Source organism: Microtus pennsylvanicus, chromosome 2, assembly GCF_037038515.1.
Source record: "Microtus pennsylvanicus isolate mMicPen1 chromosome 2, mMicPen1.hap1, whole genome shotgun sequence".
NCBI lineage: Eukaryota > Metazoa > Chordata > Mammalia > Rodentia > Cricetidae > Microtus > Microtus pennsylvanicus.
Window position 1 is genome coordinate 22,632,630 of NC_134580.1, and position 22,971 is coordinate 22,655,600.

General features: G+C 39.8%; 1 protein-coding gene across 1 annotated transcript in view; it reads right to left on the minus strand.

Moving 5' to 3' along the window:
* Window positions 1–22,971, minus strand: part of Adamts20 (ADAM metallopeptidase with thrombospondin type 1 motif 20) — a 121,412-nt gene that overhangs the window by 74,935 nt on the left and 23,506 nt on the right. Inside the window, exons 4-10 of the mRNA XM_075960443.1 lie at window positions 18,454–18,692; window positions 9,998–10,081; window positions 8,979–9,103; window positions 7,824–7,864; window positions 5,002–5,107; window positions 3,196–3,342; window positions 1,032–1,173 (exon numbers count right to left, since the gene is read on the minus strand). Coding sequence (XP_075816558.1) covers window positions 1,032–1,173; window positions 3,196–3,342; window positions 5,002–5,107; window positions 7,824–7,864; window positions 8,979–9,103; window positions 9,998–10,081; window positions 18,454–18,692 — 884 coding nt within the window. The remainder of the gene's footprint in view (window positions 1–1,031; window positions 1,174–3,195; window positions 3,343–5,001; window positions 5,108–7,823; window positions 7,865–8,978; window positions 9,104–9,997; window positions 10,082–18,453; window positions 18,693–22,971) is intronic.

The window sequence follows — 22,971 nt, forward strand, 5'->3', positions numbered from 1 at the left end:
AAATTCAAGAAAAGAAGGGAAGAAAATGTAATGAGCATTCTGCTTAGACAGTGGGGTACGCAGGCAGCACAGCACTGCGATCTGTGAACCAAATCCTAACTTTATGCCTATGTTAAAAAAAAAATGCCTCGCAGTGGTGGCGCAGGCCTTTAATCCCAGCACTCAGGAGAGAGTCAGGTGGATCTTTAGAGGCCAGCCTGGTCTACAGAGCGAGTTCCAGGACAGCCGAGGCTGTTACACAGAGAAATCCTTTCTCCAAAAAGCAACAACAAAATCATGATGACAGAACCAATATAAGTATTTTGATGATTTTATTTCCATGGAAAGTTAAAGTGTGTGACCTATGAACAATTGCCAAAATAAATTGTGAAGAATACTTTGATTACAATTGAACTTATGCCACAAATATAATTGTTTTGCATTTACATCTGTATAACAGACATGTAAGGCTGGAGAGATGGCTCAGTGGTTAAGAGCAATTACTGTTCTTTCAGTAGACTTGAGTTCAGTTCCCAGCAACTACACCAGGCAGTTTGTAACCTCCTGTAACTCTAGCTCCAGGACATCCAACATCCTCTCTGGTCTCTATGGGTACTTTACTCACATACACAGAGTCCCACAGACACCCACACAAACACATAATTAGAAATAAGATAAGTGTTTACAATGACATGTATTCTATTTGTGACGTCCTTAAAACAGCTCAATATTAAAGGACCAACATTTTAACCTCTTCCTCCCAATAGGTATATTTTTAAATTTTATATTACATAGCTAAGCTGTCGCCATATCGTCCAAATAGGAACACTTCACAGATTCTGTGAGAGTTAACAAGGACAGTTCAGAAGTACATAGCATAGCACTGACACACAGCAACTCCTCCATTAGTTCTGGTTTCTCATTACTTTAGGCCCTTTCTATGAAACATCATTTAAATCCTCTTTCATTCAAGAATAAATTGTGCATATTGCAAGACATCCTTACCATAACTTTCAGGCAGTTTTCCAACAAAAAGTTAGAGATTTTCTTACCAAGTAGGGACACACTTGTGATCCGGGACCAAACATAAGCTCGCATTGCTTGTTCACGTCATACACTGCGCCAGGAAGCTGTGGAGACAGGTCATAGATTCTTCCATTTGGTTTGTCAAGAAGGCATTCTCCATGGCCAGTGCTGAACCAGACAGAGAACACAGCAACGTGAACACATTTGCATACATTGGTGTCTCTACCAGGTTTGGGTAGTTACTTTCAAGGACAATGTCCACATCTTACTGCTATTTAAAAACCAACTATAGTCACATCAGCAAAGCACAATTCTTACAAATAATGACATCATCAGCTTGCAGAGGAATTTTAACTGTGCCTGTTTTGCACTGGATCCTCACCCACACCCACAGAAGTTATAGTGGCATGAGGGGTGGGCTGGGAATAGAGCTCAATGTTAGAGCATCGACCCCCGCGTGTATAAGAACCTGGACTCTATCCCCAGCATGGCAAACAAGAACTGTTTAATGACAAGTTATTACAATATAATTGATGTCACACTTTTAGTGCCCATTAGCCTCAAATGCATTATCCAAACTGTCAAAATATAAAAATAAGGTGCATTATGGTCCTTGATCTAAACAGCAAAGAAAGGCATTTCAATATGTTCGTGCTTTCCCTACATTTAGGGGCTTTTCAGGGAGTAAGAAAGGAGTTAGCTCCCCGGTTCCAGGTACTTGCTATATTTAAGTTCCTTCATGACTTAGGAATTGTGGTTGTGAACAGGTCTCATCTTCCTTACATTGAGAAGGCTGATATATATCTCATAGTTTGCTATTGGAATACAGTCACATGCTGCACCATGATGCTTTGGCCAGTAACAGGCCAAAGGTAGGATGGCAATTCATGGAGTACCTACTCTAAAGCATGGTTCTGTTTCTTTCCACAATTTCCATCAAGAGAGGTAACTGAAATACTAATGATGCTAAGATGAGAATATAAACTATTAAAGACATTGAGAAGGATTTGTGCACAAGTATTTTATGGAAGGAGTTTGGTAAATCATAGTGACCACATTGGAGACACAATTTGGATAACAGAAACTGAAAAGCAAAGAAAACTGGCAGAAAGTAAAGGCATAAGGCTGGGAAACCCAGGCCTGCCTCTTTTCAAAGCTAAAAACAGCCTTGAAAGAACATATTGGGTTACAGGCTCCATCTCTGGCGCTGCAGAAGCAAATTTCTTTGGATTTCAGCTATTCCCATCTTGAAGGGACTCCTTAAACTCCTGTCACTCAAACACCTCTCAAAATATTACTTTACTTAGTAACATATGGAAAAACAAAGGACGCATGAAGATGTTCTGATGACCATTAAATCACCGCATAAATGGTTTTCGAGACAAAACAGAGTCCAAATAAAAAAAAGCAAGACACATCCCACCCGGGGGTCTAGCAGATTGTGGAGGACATATCAGTTGAGTCGTTCCCACTGTGGAGTTGTGCACACTAACCAGACCTGTGTGCCTATCTCCTGTCCTCGTGCCAAGTGCCTGGCAGATAAAGTGTTCAGCGGCTTTCGACACTTTCTCTAGCCCACCCTTTTTGTATGCACAGTGGGCAGCTTTTTTATGTAACTGCAGCATTGGGTGGGTGGGCATGGGGAGGTCTGGGTGAACCCTAGAGGAATTGGGGAGGGTGGGCCACCCCTGCTTCATCCTTTTATTGTTGTTGTTGTTTGTTTTATTTTTTTTACACTTGCTGCTCTCAATAAAGAAGCCTTTTTTACAAAAAAAAAAAAAACAAGGCACGTGCCTATATGACTGAACTATAATAAAAACTTCTCAAGTAAAATTTATATATGCATATGTAAAATTTCGTACCTATATATCCTTGTTTTGTAAATTCTTCATGCATTCATTTACTGTGTGGGGGGTGCACATGCCTCAGCACGCATGTTGGGGTCAAGAGGACAATTCCCCTCGGTGGTGTTCTTTCTCCACAATGGAGTTCCAAGAACTGAACTGTGGTCATCAGGCAAGTGACCCTACCCACTGAGCAATCTTTCTCATGTTTTTAAACATTTACTTGAATATTAATAATGAAAAGCTAACCCTTTTGCTTGAACCACTCTAAAAGAACAAGCAACTTGAAATCTGAAGATGAGAAAGTGGTTTCTTATCAACTCCAGGAAGGGGGACCCAGACTCACTCCAGAAACTCCGTGATGTGCTTCTGACTACAAGCTGACCAGGTCCAAGGGCTCGTGTGGTAATTAAGGGTTGGGGCCATCACATGATACTGATGTTTAATCCCAGCTTCTTTACATTTATAACTGTCATCATGCGGAACATTAAACCTGAAAATGAAAACAAGCACTTAAGGCTATCAAAAATGGATACAACATTAATAACAATTCCCTTGTATTTCTACAACTGTACAGTGTAAAAAAATATATAGATAATTCTAGTTATTTTGGGTTCTGTACTCTGAGTCTTTACATAAGCTGAAATTTCACATTCAGAGCCATACTCTCTGAGAAATACTAGATTCTAGTTTTGATTATTTTTGATCTTGCTTATTTGTCATCAAAGTCTAAACAATAAAAATATTTGGAATTTGTCTCATCTACATATGGACATAAGATTCGCATTAAAATGCCTGCATGTTTCAACCTGGACATCTAAGAGATGTTGTGCACACGTTAGGCAAGATGTCCACACACTACAGTCTAGACCCGTATGCAAAGAATTTAATCTCCAGCTCAGTGCTATTCTTTATATTAACCAGATATCAGCAGAAGCCTGGGGCTTCTGATCTGTCAGTGACAACCAACAAAACCGTGCCCCAAGAGCACCCAAATATTGACAGTGAGAACACGGTAAAGAACTAGCAGGTCAGAGAGAGACTGCACACTGGCCTTCATGGACTCAAACATGGAAGAAAATCACCCTTACTATTCACTCACATCTGAGAAACACCGACGTTCCTCAGAGAGAAAGCCACTGTTGAACAAACAACATTCTCTGCATAATATACTTGTTAGCAGCTTCCAATACTCCCTGCACTGTGTACGGGTTGGCAGCTTTCAGTTCTTCCTCATAGTGTACTAATTCGCGGGGTTGAAAACCAGAAAAAGTGTTTCTGAGGTACCACTGCAATTTCTCAGCAATCTGTAGATCTCACCTCAGGCCCGCACGCCCCTGTCCCCTTTTATATACAAATGTTGGTGACCAGGAGCTAGGCAATAAAAGGGAATTAAAGCAGAACCTACTAATTAAGTTATCCCATTACAAATTACTGTCTACAGATATTCTAATGCAATGGCCAGGAAAGAAAAGTGGTCAAACTCAGGGCACCTCTAGTCTCGATTTTTTACTAGCGATAAACAAGGAACGTAACGACCTACCCTGCGGCTACTTTGGGAATTATTTTTCAGAAGATGATTAGTAGTACTTCCAAGCTTTTCATGGGGCACTGAGCATGTCATGGGAAATCATGGCCTCTGTACTTAGAGCACAGAACCCTGACAGGGTTTTTATAAGACAAGAATAAGAGAACTCTAAATAGTTGCGGAAATGCTCTAAAGAGTATCATTTCATGAATAAGAAACCCCATGGGCCCGTGTCCTACGCTAGGGCTCAGCAAGATTCAAGTTGGTCTTTCAAGTATTTTAGGGGAGTTGTGAACTAGGAGCCCTTGCAGGCCCTCCCAGATAATGGCAGAGGGTGGTACATGGTTATGTATAGGATAACAAAGAATAAAGGCCAGGGGTGCTTGTCATGTAAGCCAGTACAGTAAGCGAATAAAAGAATCCCCACGCTCTAGATCTTTGATTAGTCTGCTCGTCGGTGCAGCCATCTGACCTAACACAGATCACAAATAAAATCCACAAAGCTAGCCTTTTGAGGATCAGGGATGAAAACCACACTGCACTATTCGATGAAGGAATACAGGTGCTCGTGGCTGAATGACGGCAAGCGGAAGGCACATACTTCAGGTAAGGAAAGGTACTCACACGTGCCCGAGCTCATGGGCGATGGTGAAGGCAGCGCTCAGGCCATTCTCCTCACTAACGGAGCAGCTCCTCAAGGGATCACACAGGGTGCCTAACTCCGCTAAACCTAAAAAGATGACACACACGTATCTCATCAAAGGGGAAGTGCCACCAAAACCACAATGTGAAACTAAATATAAAGCAATCGTGGTGGCATTATGACTTGAAAATAAATGCAGAACTGCCTAATAATAGTGAATATTTAAATATATTAAATATTTAAAGCCAAAAGATGAAAAAACAGACTGAAGAGTTTGCATTGAGATTTTTGTTTTGTTTTGGTTTGGTTTGGTATTTTTGTTTGGTTCTTGACTTTTGTAAATTTTTGGATTCTCTCATTCAAAAAATAATTTAAAGAATAGGATGAGCAAATATTCTTCTGCAAACATAGGGAAAGGGAGAGCAGAATGTTTAGTGTGGGGAATACAGCAGGCAGAGTTCCAACAGGTAACCAATCAAGAAGAAATCAAGAGCTACGGTAAAGCTTGGAATAGACAGGTTCCCAAGCACCACCCAGTCACACGAGTAAAGTGTAAGTGTCTGAAATTGATGTAAAATAATGCTGTCTGATGTGCAAGGTTTACACAATGACAGAAATAAAGCAATGGGTACTACACAGGATCAACTGGATGAAGGTAAACTGTTCTCTGCATCATTGGCTTAAGAGAGAGCGTTAGAGAAAGTTAGCTAGTCCTCCTGGCTGGGCAGTGCAGAATTGGAGAGAAAGACGTATCTAGTGACTACCCAACAAGAGAAAGTTGAAATGTCTACTGTGTGTACAGACATGATATAAATATATAAATTTGAAGAAAATAATATGTATTATTGCAAAGCATTCAAATAGTTCGACTTCACTGAAAATTTTAATATAAGGATATAACATCATGTTTAAATTTTTTTGAACAAAGGACCAAGAATAGCCAAAATAAAGGGAAAAAACAGGAAAAAGAGGATGGGCTTTGATTAAGGAGGGGAGAGGAATATAGTTATAGAAGAGGGAGGGGAGAGGGTAAAATAATAGTCAGGATGTCTGAAAAGAGACATAATGAATCACATTTCTCAACCTACATATAATACCTCTATGTGTGTGTACATATACGCATGTGTACTTCAAGTGAAATTTTCTCATCTGAACTGACAATGCCCTCCCCAAGAGTCATAGACAATCGAACAAAAAGTCCAGCACCGGGCATGAGAAGCCTCTTTTTGAGCTGTTTGAAAGTGGTTCCAGGAAACAAACACTAGAGTAGAAGGTTGCGGTGTGACCTCCAGTTACTTCATTCCTTCAGAAAAGTGTCAGAGGCTGGTAGATATGGAATAACATGTTCAAACTTCTTAGCAATCAGCAAACTAAAAAATCCATTCCTTTTGGATTGGCAAAGGCTGAGAAATCTGAAGGTAACCTCTATCAACAAGGGAAGAACCCAAGGGATGTTTACATCTCCTATGGCTAAGCATCTGAATGCTCTCGATTGCCGCTGCACGCTTATATCTTACTGGCAAAGAGTACAAGACGTGTGTTGATGAGATCACTTTAAAAATGATTTGTATTAGTTGGACAACAGTACTCCAATTTCAGAGGCTTTCAAATTTGGGGATATTTACATAGAATGCATCGAAAGGCCAATCTTCAAAACTCTTGAGGATCTGAAACTTCTGAAATGTCACATGGGCCCTCAAAAGTTAGCATTTTAGATGAGGGATGCTCACCCTCAGCAGCACAATGAACAACCCAGGAACTCAAGAGAAAAGTGATTAGTTCCACTTTCCTAACAGGACTTTGGTCTAAGAGTGTGCCTGAAATGTTATGCAGACATGGAAAGACATAACCACAACTACAAAGTTAGAAATGAAGAAAGTAAACGCTGCCATGTTGAGAGAAGCATTATATAGGTGATGTTGAGAGAAGCATTATATAGGTGATGTTGAGAGAAGCATTATATAGGTGATGTTGAGAGAAGCATTATATAGGTGATGTTGAGAGAAGCATTATATAGGTGATGTTGAGAGAAGCATTATATAGGTGATGTTGAGAGAAGCATTATATAGGTGATGTTGAGAGAAGCATTATATAGGTGATGTTGAGAGAAGCATTATATAGGTGATGTTGAGAGAAGCATTATATAGGTGATGTTGAGAGAAGCATTATATAGGTGATGTTGAGAGAAGCATTATATAGGTGATGTTGAGAGAAGCATTATATAGGTGATGTTGAGAGAAGCATTATATAGGTGATGTTGAGAGAAGCATTATATAGGTGATGTTGAGAGAAGCATTATATAGGTGATGTTGAGAGAAGCATTATATAGGTGATGTTGAGAGAAGCATTATATAGGTGATGTTGCAGTTCAAAGGTCGGAAGAAATTGACGAGGCTAAAATCCTTGGCATTGGTCACCTCATCAGGAAAGGCGGAGACATACAGTGAGGGCTGGACACAGGTTGGCTATAAGAGAAACCAAGTTCTAGCTGGCATATTCGGACCTGGTGGCAGGTCTCTACATTACAGTCTTCAAGATGGCTTGTGGGTTAATGTGTATTATCTCCTACATACAAAAACACATTGAGTACCACACCATGCATAGCACTTGGTATTTAGTAACAACTAAATATTAGTTCTTGCTATTCTCCAAAATTCAGAGGCAGAATCAAAGAAGTAAGAGACATTTACTTACCAAGACCACACATCAAAATCATTAAAATGAAACAGGGAAACTTGAAATGTAACTTTAGATATTTCACTAAATAATCAATAAGCTATGTTTAATTGATGAAAGAACTTACCTAATGTGTCACATTTCTCTTTAGCTCCACAAATGTCTTCCCTTGAAATAAAAGATCATATTTGGAAACATTTTCAGACAATACGGTTGCAGTGAGTCAACACAAAATTAAAGTTTTAACCCTGCCCAGACTGTCGCCACTCGGCCCCCAACCCCGTCAATGCACACTCAAAGGCTTTGGAGTTAGCTTGATGCCTCACTTGTGCACCCCAGTGGGGAGCAGATGCTCTGTAAGCCCGCACTGTGAGGATGAAGCTGCTTCCACCGCCACGCATCTGCTCCTAACAGCGGTTCTGTAAAATGCGTATGCTTTCGGAAGTCAGATGCTACTTTTTGCCCCTAATTCCTGAGATTCTGGTCCCATAGCTGGACAGTGGCCCTGCCCACCCCAACCACATTTCATATATCTCTTCTCAATGCCCTTTCTCCCTCTGATCTTAAACCCTTCACTGTGAACTTCTGCTCTTGATTTCAGTCACAATGCAGGCCAGAACCATAGACTAAGATGGCATGGAGAAATTAAGAAACTCCTGCCTTTGTTTAAAAAGTGATAAAATAAACTTTTATTTTAAGGTTCAGGAAAGCTCACCTTTCCTTGAGATTGGCCCCAATGTGAAGGATTTCATTAGTAAACTATCTAAACAAACATTAAATACTATACATCCCTGTACCGTGGTGTTGAAACAAGGTGCCAAATTATGGCATTTGGAAGAAGGAAATGGTTTGTAACAGTGGGAGTTGTTCTCAGCAAGGGAAGCCTGATAATTATGGCAATCCCTAAGAATCAAAACCAGGGACTGACACACGGATGATAAGGGGTGATAAAAGATGACAGACAGAAACACAGGTAAGAGGAAATGGGTAAAACGGGCCCTCAGATCTACATACATGCCAATTTCCATGTAATATATCTAATGCTCTCATTATGTCTCTACCATGATAAGAAAAGTATTTTATTTAGATAATAGAATGACTCATCCTATTGATTTCCCACAATTTCAATCAAAGAAGAGTCAACTGTTCTCAATCTAATAGAGTTCCCATGAATACTTTCATGTGTTCGTGGGGAAAAAAAACAGTGTAGCCAAAATGTATCAGTTCTCATGCCAGAAAGAGTAGAGAATCTCTCTGCCCAAGAGGCTTTCAAAAGTCATACCTAGTGATGAGAACAGCGGTGTCGTGGTGGGAAGGGTGAGCATCGTCCAGCACATTCTGAGTCTGCTGCCATAGGCAAAAGTTGCGCAGTGTGGTAGCTGCGTTAAAACTGATGACTGGTCCTTCCTGGAAAGCGACGAACAGTGAAAGGCAAAGGTTTCAGTCCTGTTTGCCGCCCATGTTTACTAGAATCCACAGTTTGTCAGAGTGCATTTTTACAGGCTCATACGGAGCAATATCAGCCTTGCTCTTAATTTTAATTAAATATATTTAGCATGATCTAGCCAGATGGTGGTGGCGCACGCCTTTAATCCCAGCACTAGGAAGGCCGAGGCAGGCGGATCTCTGTGAGTTCAAGGCCAGCCTGGTCTATAAGAGCTAGTTCCAGGACAGCTAGGGCTGTTACACAGAGAAACCCTGTCTCAAAAAACCAAAATAAATAAACAAACAAACAAACAAATAAATACTGATCTAGCATAATGATCAAATATTCAGGACTAGAAATTTAACTGTAAAAAAATATTAATTTTGTTTTAAGAACTACTTCCAGGACAGGCTCCAAAGCTACACAGAGAAACCTTGTCTCAACAAACAAACAAAATTAATGCATTTTAGATCCTTTAACATTATGATTATAAAAGTAAATGAGTAAATGTTTTCATTGTGATTTTTTTAATTGCTGACTCGTGTGTTATTTTTCTCATTCTATTATACACCAATGTCATTCCATTTTATTTCCACCACAGAGTCTTTATGAGACAAGATCTAATTATGTAGTGCTGCGGCGGGGTGGGGGGGGGGTTGTCAAATTACCTATGTAGACCAGGCTGGCCTTGAACTCACAGAGGCTTGCGTGCCTCTGCATTCCAAGTGCTGGGATTAAAAATAGAATCCAGTTCAAATTACATGTTTCAAGTAAGTTTTCAAAGATCTCATTTCTAGTAAGACTTCAGTGATCTACAGCTAGTCCCACCAAAAGCCAGCTAAAACCAACAGCCCTCGCTGCAACCTGCTTCTTACCTGCTCGCTGTGAATTACAACTAACTTCACAATCACTATATTTATAAGGTTCCCAATGCTTGAGTCCTTGTAGATTGCTGCAACCTGCAAGTGGACACCAAAAGATTAGATGCTTTGGATAAAACCTTCCATTCTGCAGCAAAGTAGAACCAACCTAGAGTATCCATTCTTCTGTGAGGCAGCAACACATGAGAGTCTCAGAGAACCGTTATCAAAGCCTGGCTCCTTCCCATCCCTTACATCCCATCTGATGTGACCATTTACATCAGAATCTCTAGCTGAAACATGCGTAAGCATGTTTGACAGTTCACAAGGATTAAATAATCCTCATGGGAAGCTAAACTTAAGAACCAGCCCTCTGTCTTGCTACCTATACCAGTCTATAGCTCAACAGAAGGCAGTATCTAGAGAATTTGCACTTCCACCAAAATCAGAGTGTTTAAATGTATATGAGTGTGGGAATTATTGCTAAGGATGACTGAGCAAAAACTTCACTTCTTCCAAGATCAAAATATATTCATTTATATGACCATAATATTCTACTGCAATATATGACCTACCCTATTTTTGTAGTTTTATTAATGTTTCTCTTTCAACGTGTCAGCTATTTCCAATTGTGAACACAGTTACGGTTCACTCAGTACTGTGCAATCCAGGGTGGAACAGATTCATCCAGTCACACGATCAACCACAGAAGAGGTCCCATCACAAGCTAAGCCTTGGTTTTCCCAGGCTAGAGAACTCAACTCTGTGAGGCTTTGCCTGAGCTCAGTCTGTGACTGACGGCTAAGGTGTTCTCCATCCCCAGCCTCACAGCCTCTTCTTATAAGCACAGAGGCCAGCACTGCAGAAATACCTCGCACAGCCAATGCCTCTGCCTCTTTTCCAGTAAGTAAACTGGGTCACCTGTATGGCAGAAATCATTTCTGATGCCCATTAATGACTCTCCAAGCTATGGCAGTTTACTGATCAAGAGTGTGCTACAGCACTTCTTCACTGAATTAAAAATGTCCCATATCGATGTACTCACTCATATTTGGTTTCTAGCCATAAATAAAGGACATTGAGCTTATAATTCATGTTCCTAGAGAAGCTAAATAAGAAGGTGAATCCAAAGACAAACACATAGGCATCCTCATGAATATTAACCTTCATCAGGTGATGAAAGGAGACAGAGACAGAGGAGTACCGGACAGAAATCTCAAGGTCCAAATCAGGAGCAGAAGGAGATGGACAAGGAACTCAGGACCGCAAGGGGTGCACCCACACACTGAGACAATGGGGATGTTCTATCGGGAACTCACCAAGGCCAGCTGGCCTGGGTCTGAAAAAGCATGGGATAAATCCGGACTACCTGAACATAGCGGACAATGAGGAATACTGAGAACTCAAGAACAATCGCAGTGGATTTTTGATCCTACTGCACGTACTGGCTTTGGGGGAGCCTAGGCAGTTTGGATGCTCACCTTAGGAGACCTGGATAGAGGTGGGCGGTCCTTGGGCTTCCCACAGGTCAGGGAACCCTGATTGCTCTTCGAGCACATGAGGGAGGGGGACTTGATCGGGGGAGGGGGAGGGAAATGGGAGGCGGTTGCGGGGAGGAGGCAGAAATCCTTAATAAATAAATAAATTTATAAAAATGTCCCATATCTATTCATTGCTACATTTAGATAGATAGAGATGAAAAGGATACGGTCCCTAACTTTTTAAAGCAGAGTTTGCTAGTTTCATCAGTACCAGGCTCCTCACTGGCCAAAGCTACTATAACACAATGCATAGAAGGCCTCTGACAAATGCCTCCCAGGTCAAAGGACCTCTTCAAAACTAAAGCCAAAAGCATCGCTGGGGCTGCAGAGTTAGGACAACGTGAACATGCACACTCTAGTACTTTTCCTGGGGTTCTAGGTGGGCAGCCACAACAAATGCCAGGTAAGTCTGGCATATCACCTTGCTCTACACAGCCATGGGAAAGCATTACACATCTCTATAATACTATATTCTAAAATGACACGTTAGTGTTCCCTTGAACTAATTAAGACGTACTTTTATTTCTTTTTAAATAATGTTTGCTCCCTGGCATCAACACTTCTTACTTCACAGGTTTCAGGATGTAATAAATATTATTACATAAATTGCTAGTAGTAACTGAGTCGAGAAAAATATTATAAGCTCTATTGTTTGTATCCTTTGGAAAATTCTAGGCAAAAGATATTTGATACAAAATGTGAGGCATATTACTATCTCCTAGTCATTTACAAACATTTGGAAAACAACCCCTATAGCACATGAAAGCAAAATTTCATATATGGTTTAAGGAGAAGCCAACTTAACTACAAAGCTATTTATGAAATTCTGATCCCAACAAAGCAATTTATTTGAAAAAGACACTGTTCTTTATTTGTTTAAAAAGATCTTTTTGTCTAAAATTGAAAATGATGCCATCCCCCATATATATAAAGAACATGTGCAAAGAATTAAGGCTGCACAAAACACCGAGTCACCACAAGGGAAAAGCACCATACGCAAAGCATGCAAGGGCATCATTTGCATTTATTGCAGTGTGGTTGATATTTTCTCCATCTTGAATAACAACAGTAAAAAAAAAGACACAAAAATTAAAATAAACAGTATAAAGCTAATGTAAGAGAACATTTTTATTTAATGAGTACCTCTAATAATATTTAACTATACTTCAGTAAATAAGGTTCCCGTCCTGACCATCTAACGAGGTCCTCCATGGTTATTACTAGGTGTGTGGGAGCGATGTGTACAAGCTACATGAGGGATTGACTGAAACACGAGGGAGCGTGCAGGCCTTTGTCATCTAGTGGGCTTTAAGGCTCCTTAAAGACTGTACATTTAATAACAAATGCCTAAGAAAATGCTCTGGCTGCCATCACTTGGGTTATTTAATAATGCGTATCAAGTGTCATCTAAGCCTGATGCTGTCACTTCAAGGATAGGACAGCAAAGAATGGACTATTTCTACCTGTCTAACATACTTATTTCATTAGATGTATTATACCATAATTGTGTTCTTCAACAGTAATATTAACCCCAAGCATGCTTGAGATCACTTAGAAACCATTACATTATTTTCATAATGGAATACTACACTCTAACAAATACATTAGATCACACTCATTATTTCTCATTAAATTATTGAAAAAATTTCTTATTCAATATGGGTAATATTCAATAATTTTCTGTCAAATTTTGTATATCTATCTATATAAATTTATATATCTAAACCTATTCACTTAACTTAGCTATTTTCTCAATTAAAGATAGAATTCAACACACACACACAAATCCTTGTCATTATTTTGAACATTTCTTTTAATAAATGACATATTTCAAATCAAATTGCATTTTTGGATTCTTCCTAAATTACTAAAATCAAAACATTATTAATAAGCAGTGTTTGAAAACACAGCTGCTGCCTTCTAAGATGCATAGAAAAACTACTGATTTTTGTAAGTTGATTTTGTACACTGCCACTTTGCTGAAAATGTCAACTGCATCTAGACATTTTCTGGTGAAATTTTTGGGGTCTCATATATAACATCACATTGCCTGCAATTAGGGATAATTCTATTTTATTTACAATTATCCCTTTAATTTCCTTCTCCTGTACTATTGTTCCAACTTGTGCTTCCTGCGCTACATTGTTAAAGAACAGGGATGGTGGGCAGTCCTGTCTGGTTCCTCATTTTAATGGGGTTGTTTCAAGTTTTTATCAATTTAGGATCATGTTGGCTGTGTGTTTGTCATATAGCCTTTATTTTATTGAGATAGTGTTCCCTCCATCCCATTCTCTCTACCATTTTTATCACGAGAGCATGTTGGATTTAGTCAAATGCTTTTTCTGCATCTCTTGAGATGCTGATGTGATTCTCATCTCTAAGTCCACTTATATGATTTATTATTTTCACTGAATTACATGCTAAACCAATCTTGCATTTCCAGGATAAAGCCACTTGATCATGGCAGATTATCATCTTTATTTGTCTTGTATTCAGTTTACTATGTGTTTGTTGATTATTCTTTGTATCTATGTCCATTAAAGATATCAGTTTGTAGGTAGAGGTGTGTGTGTGGTCTTTACCATGTTTGGCTGCTAGAGTACCACTGGTTAAGTGGAGCAAGTTTGGAGTGCTCTTTTTGCTTCCATTATTTTTAAGAGTTTAAGAAGGATCAACTGTAGACCCTTGAAATCTGGCAGAATTCTGCTATGAATCCATCTGGGCTTAGACTTCTTTTAGTTAGAAGGTCTTTTATTTGTCTCCTCCTTGGTTGTGGGTTTGTTTAGGATGCTTTGACTCTGGAAATCTGGATTAATCAATAAATTAATCTATTCCTTTTATATTTTCCAACTTTATAGAGTATCGGCCTTTGAGATCATAGACACATTCCCATTTATAATAGCATCAAAGGCAATAAGATTCCTTGTCAAAAACCCAACTAAGGCGATAAAAGACCTCTCCAATGAAAACTTCAAGTCTCTGAAGAAAAAGATTGAAAAACACTTTAGAAAATAGAAAGACATCCCAACTTCATGAATCAGGAGAGTTAATATTGTGAAAATGGCCACCCTTCCAAAATCAATGTCAAGATTTAGTGCAATTCCAATAAAAATACACAGAACATCCTTCACAGAAACCAGGAAAATCAGAAGATCTAAATGGAACCAAAGAAGACCTGAGATAAGTAAACCAATCTTAAAGAAAAAATACTGGAAGGATTGCCATTCTAGACTTCCAGATATACTACAGAGCAACAGTAATACAAGCAATATGGTACAGAAGCAAAACATTCAGAACAATAGAATAAAACATTAGGTCCAAAATGAATAACCATACCTACAGCCATCTTGTTATTTGACAAATGGGGGAAAAAGAAAAAGAAAACACACACACTGAAGAACAGATATCATCCTTAACAAATGGTGCAGGAAAAACTGGATCCACATAAGAAAACTGAAATTAGGGACATCTATCATTCTGCGCAAAGTTATATCTAAGTGGATTAAGACCTCAATTTGAAACCAGAAACACTAAAACTGCTGGATGAATGCACAGGAAGTGCTGAACAAGATACAGATGTAGAAAGGGGCTTTCTGAAAAGAACTCCATTTACCGGTAATTTAGGTCAACAATCTACAGGTGGGATTTAATCAACTAAAAGTCTTCTGTACAGCTAAGAAAACAATCAATCATGCCAAAGAAGCTCACAGGATGGGGAAGAATCATGTCACATACATGTGACAGAAGATTAGTATCCAGAACATGCAAAGAACCCAAAACAAAGCGTCAAGGAAACAACTGATCCAATTAAAAAGTGGTCTAGGGATCTAAACAGAGAGTTCTCAGTAGAAGAAAGAAAAATGGCTACCAAGTATCTCAAAAAGTGTTCATCATCCTTATGAATTGAAGAAATTGAAATCACAACTTGGAGATTTCATCAAGGAATCCTCTCTTTACAGTCAATGGAAGCCATCACAGAAAACCATAACTCTACCCAATGCAGAGATCAACAGATCATGAGTAGCCCAGCCCAGTACATACATCTACATCTCCTGTACCCGTGACTCAGAGAACACAGAAGAAAGACAGAAAAATTGTAAAAGCCAGAATACTAAAATCTCTGCTGTGAAACGGTCTCTCCTAAAAATGGCTGCATAAACAAGACCAGAACAACAGCAGTATCACTGGACATGTTAATGTGGAAGAGAGAAAAATGTGTGGGGTCCCACCCTTAGACTAAGAACTACAAGATTACTGAGAGCAAGAAAACTAGTTTCTCCCAGGCATGAGACCCTTATTGGTTGTTCAGGGTAGACTGATCAGCCTTGAAACCATATACACACAAGCAAAAAGATTGGACATCAACAGGTGTACAAACACACACTCACACACAGAGGCACATAGGCACAGACACACACAGACACATTCATACACAGAGACAGACAGACACACACACATAGACAGACAGACAGACACAAACACAGACAGACACAAACACAGACCCACAAACACATATGCACACACAGATATAATCAAGTAATAAAGGCTATACACTTGAGAATGGGGAACATAGGAAGGATGGGAGTTATCTTGGAGAAGTTGAAAAAACAAACAAGGCAGGGGAGTGATATAACTATTTCAGTTAAAAACATTAAACATTTATAAAGAAATTAGGGGAAACTAGGTAAGACTCACTGGACCCTTCTTCACCTAGAGACACCTGCAGATACTCAGTGGAGCCAGTTCTTCACAGCTTTAGAGCTATTTTGAAAATAGACTTTAAAGACATAGAACACATTGACTGAATCTAATAAGCCCTGGTGTGACCACCTGTCCTACTGTGCTGAGGATTCAATGGTTTACCCAGGCCTGCAGAAGTCTTTTGAAATTCGGTTTTGAGCGGGGGAAGCACACACACACACACACATCCACACGCATGCCTTACACTCCCCTACATCCCTACATGTGTCTTCTACACCACTCATAACTTGAGTGGTGCCTCTTCTCAGCTCTGTCTCATCTGTCACTCTACAATCAAACTTTTAACAGAGAATGGCCAAGAGCATCATGCATGCCCCAGCCCCAGCTGAAATCTGTGCTCTTCCCAGTGAAAACCTTCAGAGTGCTGTATGTAGTAGGCTTGTGGTTTCAAGAAACATCAGACACAAGAGTCTTTCCATGATGTAAAAAAGGTCTGCCTTATTCTCAGGAAGCTTCAAAATGTCCAGGTTCCTTCAAAAACTATAACATTAACCGATTTTTATATAAGGACATCAGAACTTCAATTGAGTATAAAAATATCACCAAATATGGCTCTTCCACAATTCTTGGTACACTCCTTTGCACCCTCTAGTCAGCGTTTCCAAAGCTCTGCACCAGAGGTCTATAACCAAACACACGTCAAACACTGCTGTCATGAAATCTAGTGTTTTCTTTCAGTGTCTCCCTCTAGACAATCTTTCTGACAAATGTCACCTTCTTATCACTAAATTTATCCAGTGTTCCCTAGAATTGATTTAGTGTTCTACATGGTAAACGGCATCCTTCATACCATAATTCTCATTAGAAAACCCATGGTACACGCATACACAGAGAGAGAGAGAAAGAAAGAAATATAGGGCTAAATAATTATTCTGGATTCAGAAGTTAAAAAAATACCATCAGTATATACTTAAATTCATAATCTCTATCTTTTTTAATCAGCTCAAATACATGAATGAGTATGTAGTACAATTTCAGAAATTACAAAATTATTATTCGCCTTTAACTACTTGTTCATCATTTCAGTAACTTTACTAAGCATCCACTTTGCAACTAGTACTATATTTGGGCAACATCTACCCTGATGTATTTGCAAGGACCTTAAACAAAGTGCCACAGGTTAGAAAAATGAGAAGATCTTAGGATCTTAAATCATAGTAACTTTAACTGGAGAATTCTGTCTAAGGAAACAGGCAAGGTCACACAGAGGTGTCTTGGACAGGTCTCTGCAACAGCACAGGCCTCAGTTCCACCCATGCAGAAGCACTTCCAACCATAAAGTGTGCCCCTAACGATGCTGAGCCTGCACAGGCAGGTGACTGACTGTATTTTGTCTATGAAACCTGGACAACTGGAGCATGAGACGGGGTGATTTTTGTGAATACCCCTGAACAACATGACTAAACCCAGGGACACTCAGGGAAGGGTGACAAGAGTGAGCTGATGTATGAGCATACATGGGTACATGGGCCTGCAGAGAGCTGACATGTCCTTCATGGTACTAGACCTGCCGATACCAGAACCCCCGCTATCAGCAGAGCCCAACACCAAAGCAAAGACTCGAATCACACATCCCCTAAGACAGCACCACTCGCAATGAGTCTTTGCCTCCAAAGAGGGTGTTGCCAAACTTCTGAGTAGGGGATTCAGTAGTAGTCAAAGGCATAGCCTCTTCTCTCCATGACAACAGATGGAGGTTTTAATATTCAGATTCAAAAGATCAATTGCACAAGGCTATTCTCTGTCACTAGAGGGCAGAAGCCACTCACGTAGAGAACACTTCAAGGATTCTCTGTGAGTGGTGGAGAGATTGTCAAATGTAAAAGCTGCCAGAGTAACAGCTGAAATTCCAGCTCTAATGAAAACACAACTTGCTCAGATCTAGAGTTTGGAAAGACATTTTTTAAATTATATATGAAAGGCATCAAATGGACCATTTTACATGATGTAAGAAATCCCATTACATTGGAACTGGAGGGACAGCCCAGAATTTAAGAATACTTGCTGCTCTTGTAGAGAACACGAGGTCAATACCCAGGTCAGGGAGCTCAGGAGCACTGCAGGGATCTCCCTCTTCTGGCCTCTAAGGGTACCCACACATGTACAGCAGACTCACAAAATAATAAACACAAGAGAAATCTTTAAAAAGAACCCTACTGCGGTACTTACAATTGACATGAGGGTCAGCACATAGTGCTGCAGATTCTGCCCGTGATGATGGACCATCTTAGCGTCGGCTGTAACCATAACTTCCACATATCTTGGGTATGACAGAAATCGCTTACTCCTGGAATGTAGCTGACTCTTTTCCCCCTCCAATCTGAACGCCACTTCCTTCTTTCTATGAGTACCGCCAGTCGCATTGCTGAAGTCAGGAGAGGGCAAAGCGGGTTTCTTCATTTCATCTTCTGGAAAGAAGGAGAAGATAATACAAAGTCATTATTACGGGGTTAATAGATTGCACAAAACAGAGCAGCCACAGCACAATCCTTACACTGAGTGGCATCGCCATGAGCACTGCTTTTCATGGGTGGTGTATGATGCTCATAGTTTCAGAGCTACACGAACCAACGCTGACTCTAAGCTTTATTAGACCAGATCTGATTATTAAAAAATATTTATTTACTAATAAGTGGTAAATAATGATGAAGAAATTCCTGCTTTCCTCAATAGGCAAACGGGCTCCTAAGTCGCCGCTAGGATTTAGTCTCATTCCATAGCAGCCACATCTTGTCTGCTGATATTCCATAGATTACAGGGGAAAACAGCATTGTACAGTACGTGAAAGCAGCACCGACCTCCCTAAAAATGTTCCAACAGCAGCAACTCAATCCAGAAATCAACTACCGATAAGATACTTGTAACAGTGACGACATAACGTACTTGGTGACTTTCATTGCTTACTTCCATGGAAAATTATTAATCACTGTAATTAAAGGAACTAATTTTAAGTACTACGCCAAAAATCAGCATTTAAATATTTGATTATATGTGCTAATGCAAAAGGCTCATGAATAGCATGGATGTGCGCTATTTCTTTTTCCCTTCACATCCTCCTTCTCTTCTCTTTTCTACTCTCATCTTCTGTCAACTTTCTTCAAATAGATGGGCAATGGTTGTATTTTCAACAGAAAACTGGACCGAAGAATTTAAGTAAAAAATATTCAACAAGATTTTGCTGTACTATAACCATACATACACACACACACACACACACACACACACACATACACACATACACACACACATACACACACACATACACACACACATACACAGACACACACACACACATACACACACACATACATACACACACACATACACACATACACACACACAGACACACACACACAGACACACAGACACACACACACACACACACATACCCTAGTGAAATGATTCACTTCATTTAAATATGAACGGAGTCCTATGGCGATAGCAGACAATGAAAGAAGCCATTAAGTATGGGTTCCATTATCTTCAACAGCTATCTTTTGTATTGCTGTTTCCTTAGGCAGGAAAACTGCTTCCTGTTATCTTCTGTTCTTTTTTCCTGGGGCTCCTCATCCACTGATTATCAGTGAACAATTGCTGACCCAGGAAGACCCCAGATAAACTGCTGTGTATCAATCTCTGGCTAACAGGGGAGGCTGAAGGTTTATGTTTCAATATATTTGCTCATTTGCTTCCAGATTATTGGAAACAAACTTTGATGAGCATTTACATACATCGAGAATGTTTAGGAAGTGAGGCATACACAGCACCTCATAAAGCTTCCATACCAGAGAAGGGGGAAGAAACACAAAGTTGAGGATAACATCCTAGGTTTTTTAAAATGCTTCAATAATAATATAACCAAGTAACAAATTAGTTTATTCCATTAAACAGGCTGGCTAACATAAGGGAGTTGGCAATGCCAAGCACCGACCTAACTTCCTTAAAGAGCCGCCAGGCAAGACTATATCCCAGTAACTTGGCAACATCCACTGAGTCACAGGGGGTCCTCACAGCAGGTGCATAGAATGAGGGAGTAGAGTAGGGACCCCCTAAAATGCACCCTTTCTTATGCTACCAAGCGATCCTCAGCAAGGTAGCCAAGATCACACAACACACAAAATGAACTAAAAATCCATTAAAGACCTAAAGGAAATGCAGAAACTGTAGAATTCTTAGAAGAAAATGTGGGGAAGTTTTTCATGACGTCTGACTTGCAATGAGTCCTTGAATGTAATACCAGAAACCAAAGGAAGAAGGATAAAGCTGGAGAATTGGGGCCATGTCACCCAGAAACCTTGAAAAGGAAGCAATGAAGCACACTCGTTATCTTAACCTGGTATCGGGGAAACTCCCAGGAATCCACAAGGTTGACCCCAAGACTCCTAGCAATAGTCGAGGGGTGCCTGAACTATCCCTCTCTGTAATCAGATTAATGACTACCCTAACTGTCATCATAGAACCTTCATCCAGCAATGGGTAGAAGCATTGCAGTGACCTACAGCCAAGCCAACCAAGTTCCTGGGGTTCAGTATAAGAGAGGGAGGAGGGATCATATAAACAAGAGGGGGTCAATATCATGATGGGGAAAACTACAGAGAGTTAGTAGGAAATCGCAGATTCTGGACTGACACCTGGGAAACCTGCATGGGACCAAACTAGGCCCTCTGAATGTGGGTGACAGTTGTGTGGCTTGATATGTTGAAGGGTGGGGCCGGCAGTGGGACCAGGATTTATCCCAGGTGCATGAACTGGCTTTTTGGAGCCTATTTTCTATGGTAGGATACTTTGCCCAGCCTTGATACAAAGGAGAGGGCTTGGTCCTACCCTAACTTGGTGTGTCAGACTTTGTTAACTCCCCAAGGGAGGCTTTACCCCTTCTGAGGAATGGGGGGTAGAATGGGGGGAAGTGGAGGAGTAAGAGTAGGGGAGGGAGGGGGAACTGGGGTTGGTATGTAAAACGATAAAAAATAATAATAAAGTTCAACAATCACATGTAAACTAAAAGGTGTGGTAATTTTTTGTTAATCATCAATACAAATGCTGATATGTGGCAGTGGGTTTCAAGTCTAGAAACCTGTCTCCAGAGTGAGCATGTGCAGCCACTACAGGATGCTGTGTGCTAATGAAGTGTAAAGGAAAAGCAGAACACCATAACTTATCAACTGACACTATATTATCCATGCACAGCTCAGTTTGCTTATACACCATTTGAAATAATCATAAGAAAATGTACAACTATGGACAAATAACCGAATGACTTATTCAAATCTACAAATTCATATTTGATTGGCACATAGTAGTAATAAATCTTGCTAACTATAATGAAAGAAATGAGAAAAATTAAACATAGCATACTATTATGTAGATAAAAATTAAAATTAAGCATATATTTTTAAAAGATATGTGTGTACAATAATGCCATCTTAGAAAGAGTCAAGGAGATCAGAAATTGGGAATTAGAGTAACATTTGCTTCAGATGCTGCAAGGATGAGGACAGAACGACGGGGAGGAAGTGTGGTTAGGCTCCAAACCTTTACACTACCTTAACTGTCATCATAGAACCTTCATCCAGCAATGGGTAGAAGCATTGCAGTGACCTACAGCCAAGCCAACCAAGTTCCTGGGGTTCAGTATAAGAGAGGGAGAAGGGATCATATAAACAAGAGGGGGTCAATATCATGATGGGGAAAACTACAGAGAGTTAGTAGGTGCTGTTCATCCACACGAATATACATAACACCACTAACAAGTCCTTAGCAGATACATCACACTGATCACCACATCAATCTGCCCACTGGCATGACTGCCGTGTTCTGCTGTTCTGACAATGGTGTCTAAAGCAGTGTGATAATATAATTAAATGCACAGTACGAATATTAAGGACATAGTTTTCCAACTTTTTCAAATTTGATTTAACACATACAAAAAGAAAGCCTGTGACTAAAATCCCAAAAGGCTCAATTTAAAGCTCTATAAATTACCCAAAAATAAGTAAACCATAGAAGGGAAACAGTCAGAAGGGATGAACTGAGTGTTTGCACAGAAAGATGGGCCTCAGACATTCAAAAGTAGGAACCTTGGAGGTATTTAAACATTGATCCCAATTATTTATATTTTTTGCCAAAATATATAAATACATATTTATAAAATGTATATAATGGGCCAAATATATATAGAATACACAGCCCAACTTCAACAGTATGGCTTAAGAGACTGATAGAAAAATTATTACCTTAATATCTCAGTGTTCTTTAAATGATTACAAGTGTATGTTGCTATTATAATTTTAAGAAATAAAGTAGTATCATCTAATATAACATTTATCAACAATTCACAAGCTAAAGCACTCCATTCCATTGACTTTTCTAAGTATTTGTGCCCAAGAACTATGACTAATGGTAGTAAACTGACCTCTGGAAATACCGTATACAAACGATCATTACTCCAACACATTTGCCACCCAGCATAGTGACACATATCTGCACTGCCAGCACTTGGGTGACAGAGCAGAAGCACAGGATTCATGGTCATCCTCAGTTGTGTAACAAATCTGAGCCCAGCCTGGACGACATGACATTCAGTCTCCAAATACTGAAACACATTCGCCAATCAACTACATCACTTCTATGCAATGCTTCCCTTTCTATTTCTGTTCCATCAAGTCAAAGACTAAAACTGATTCTTGT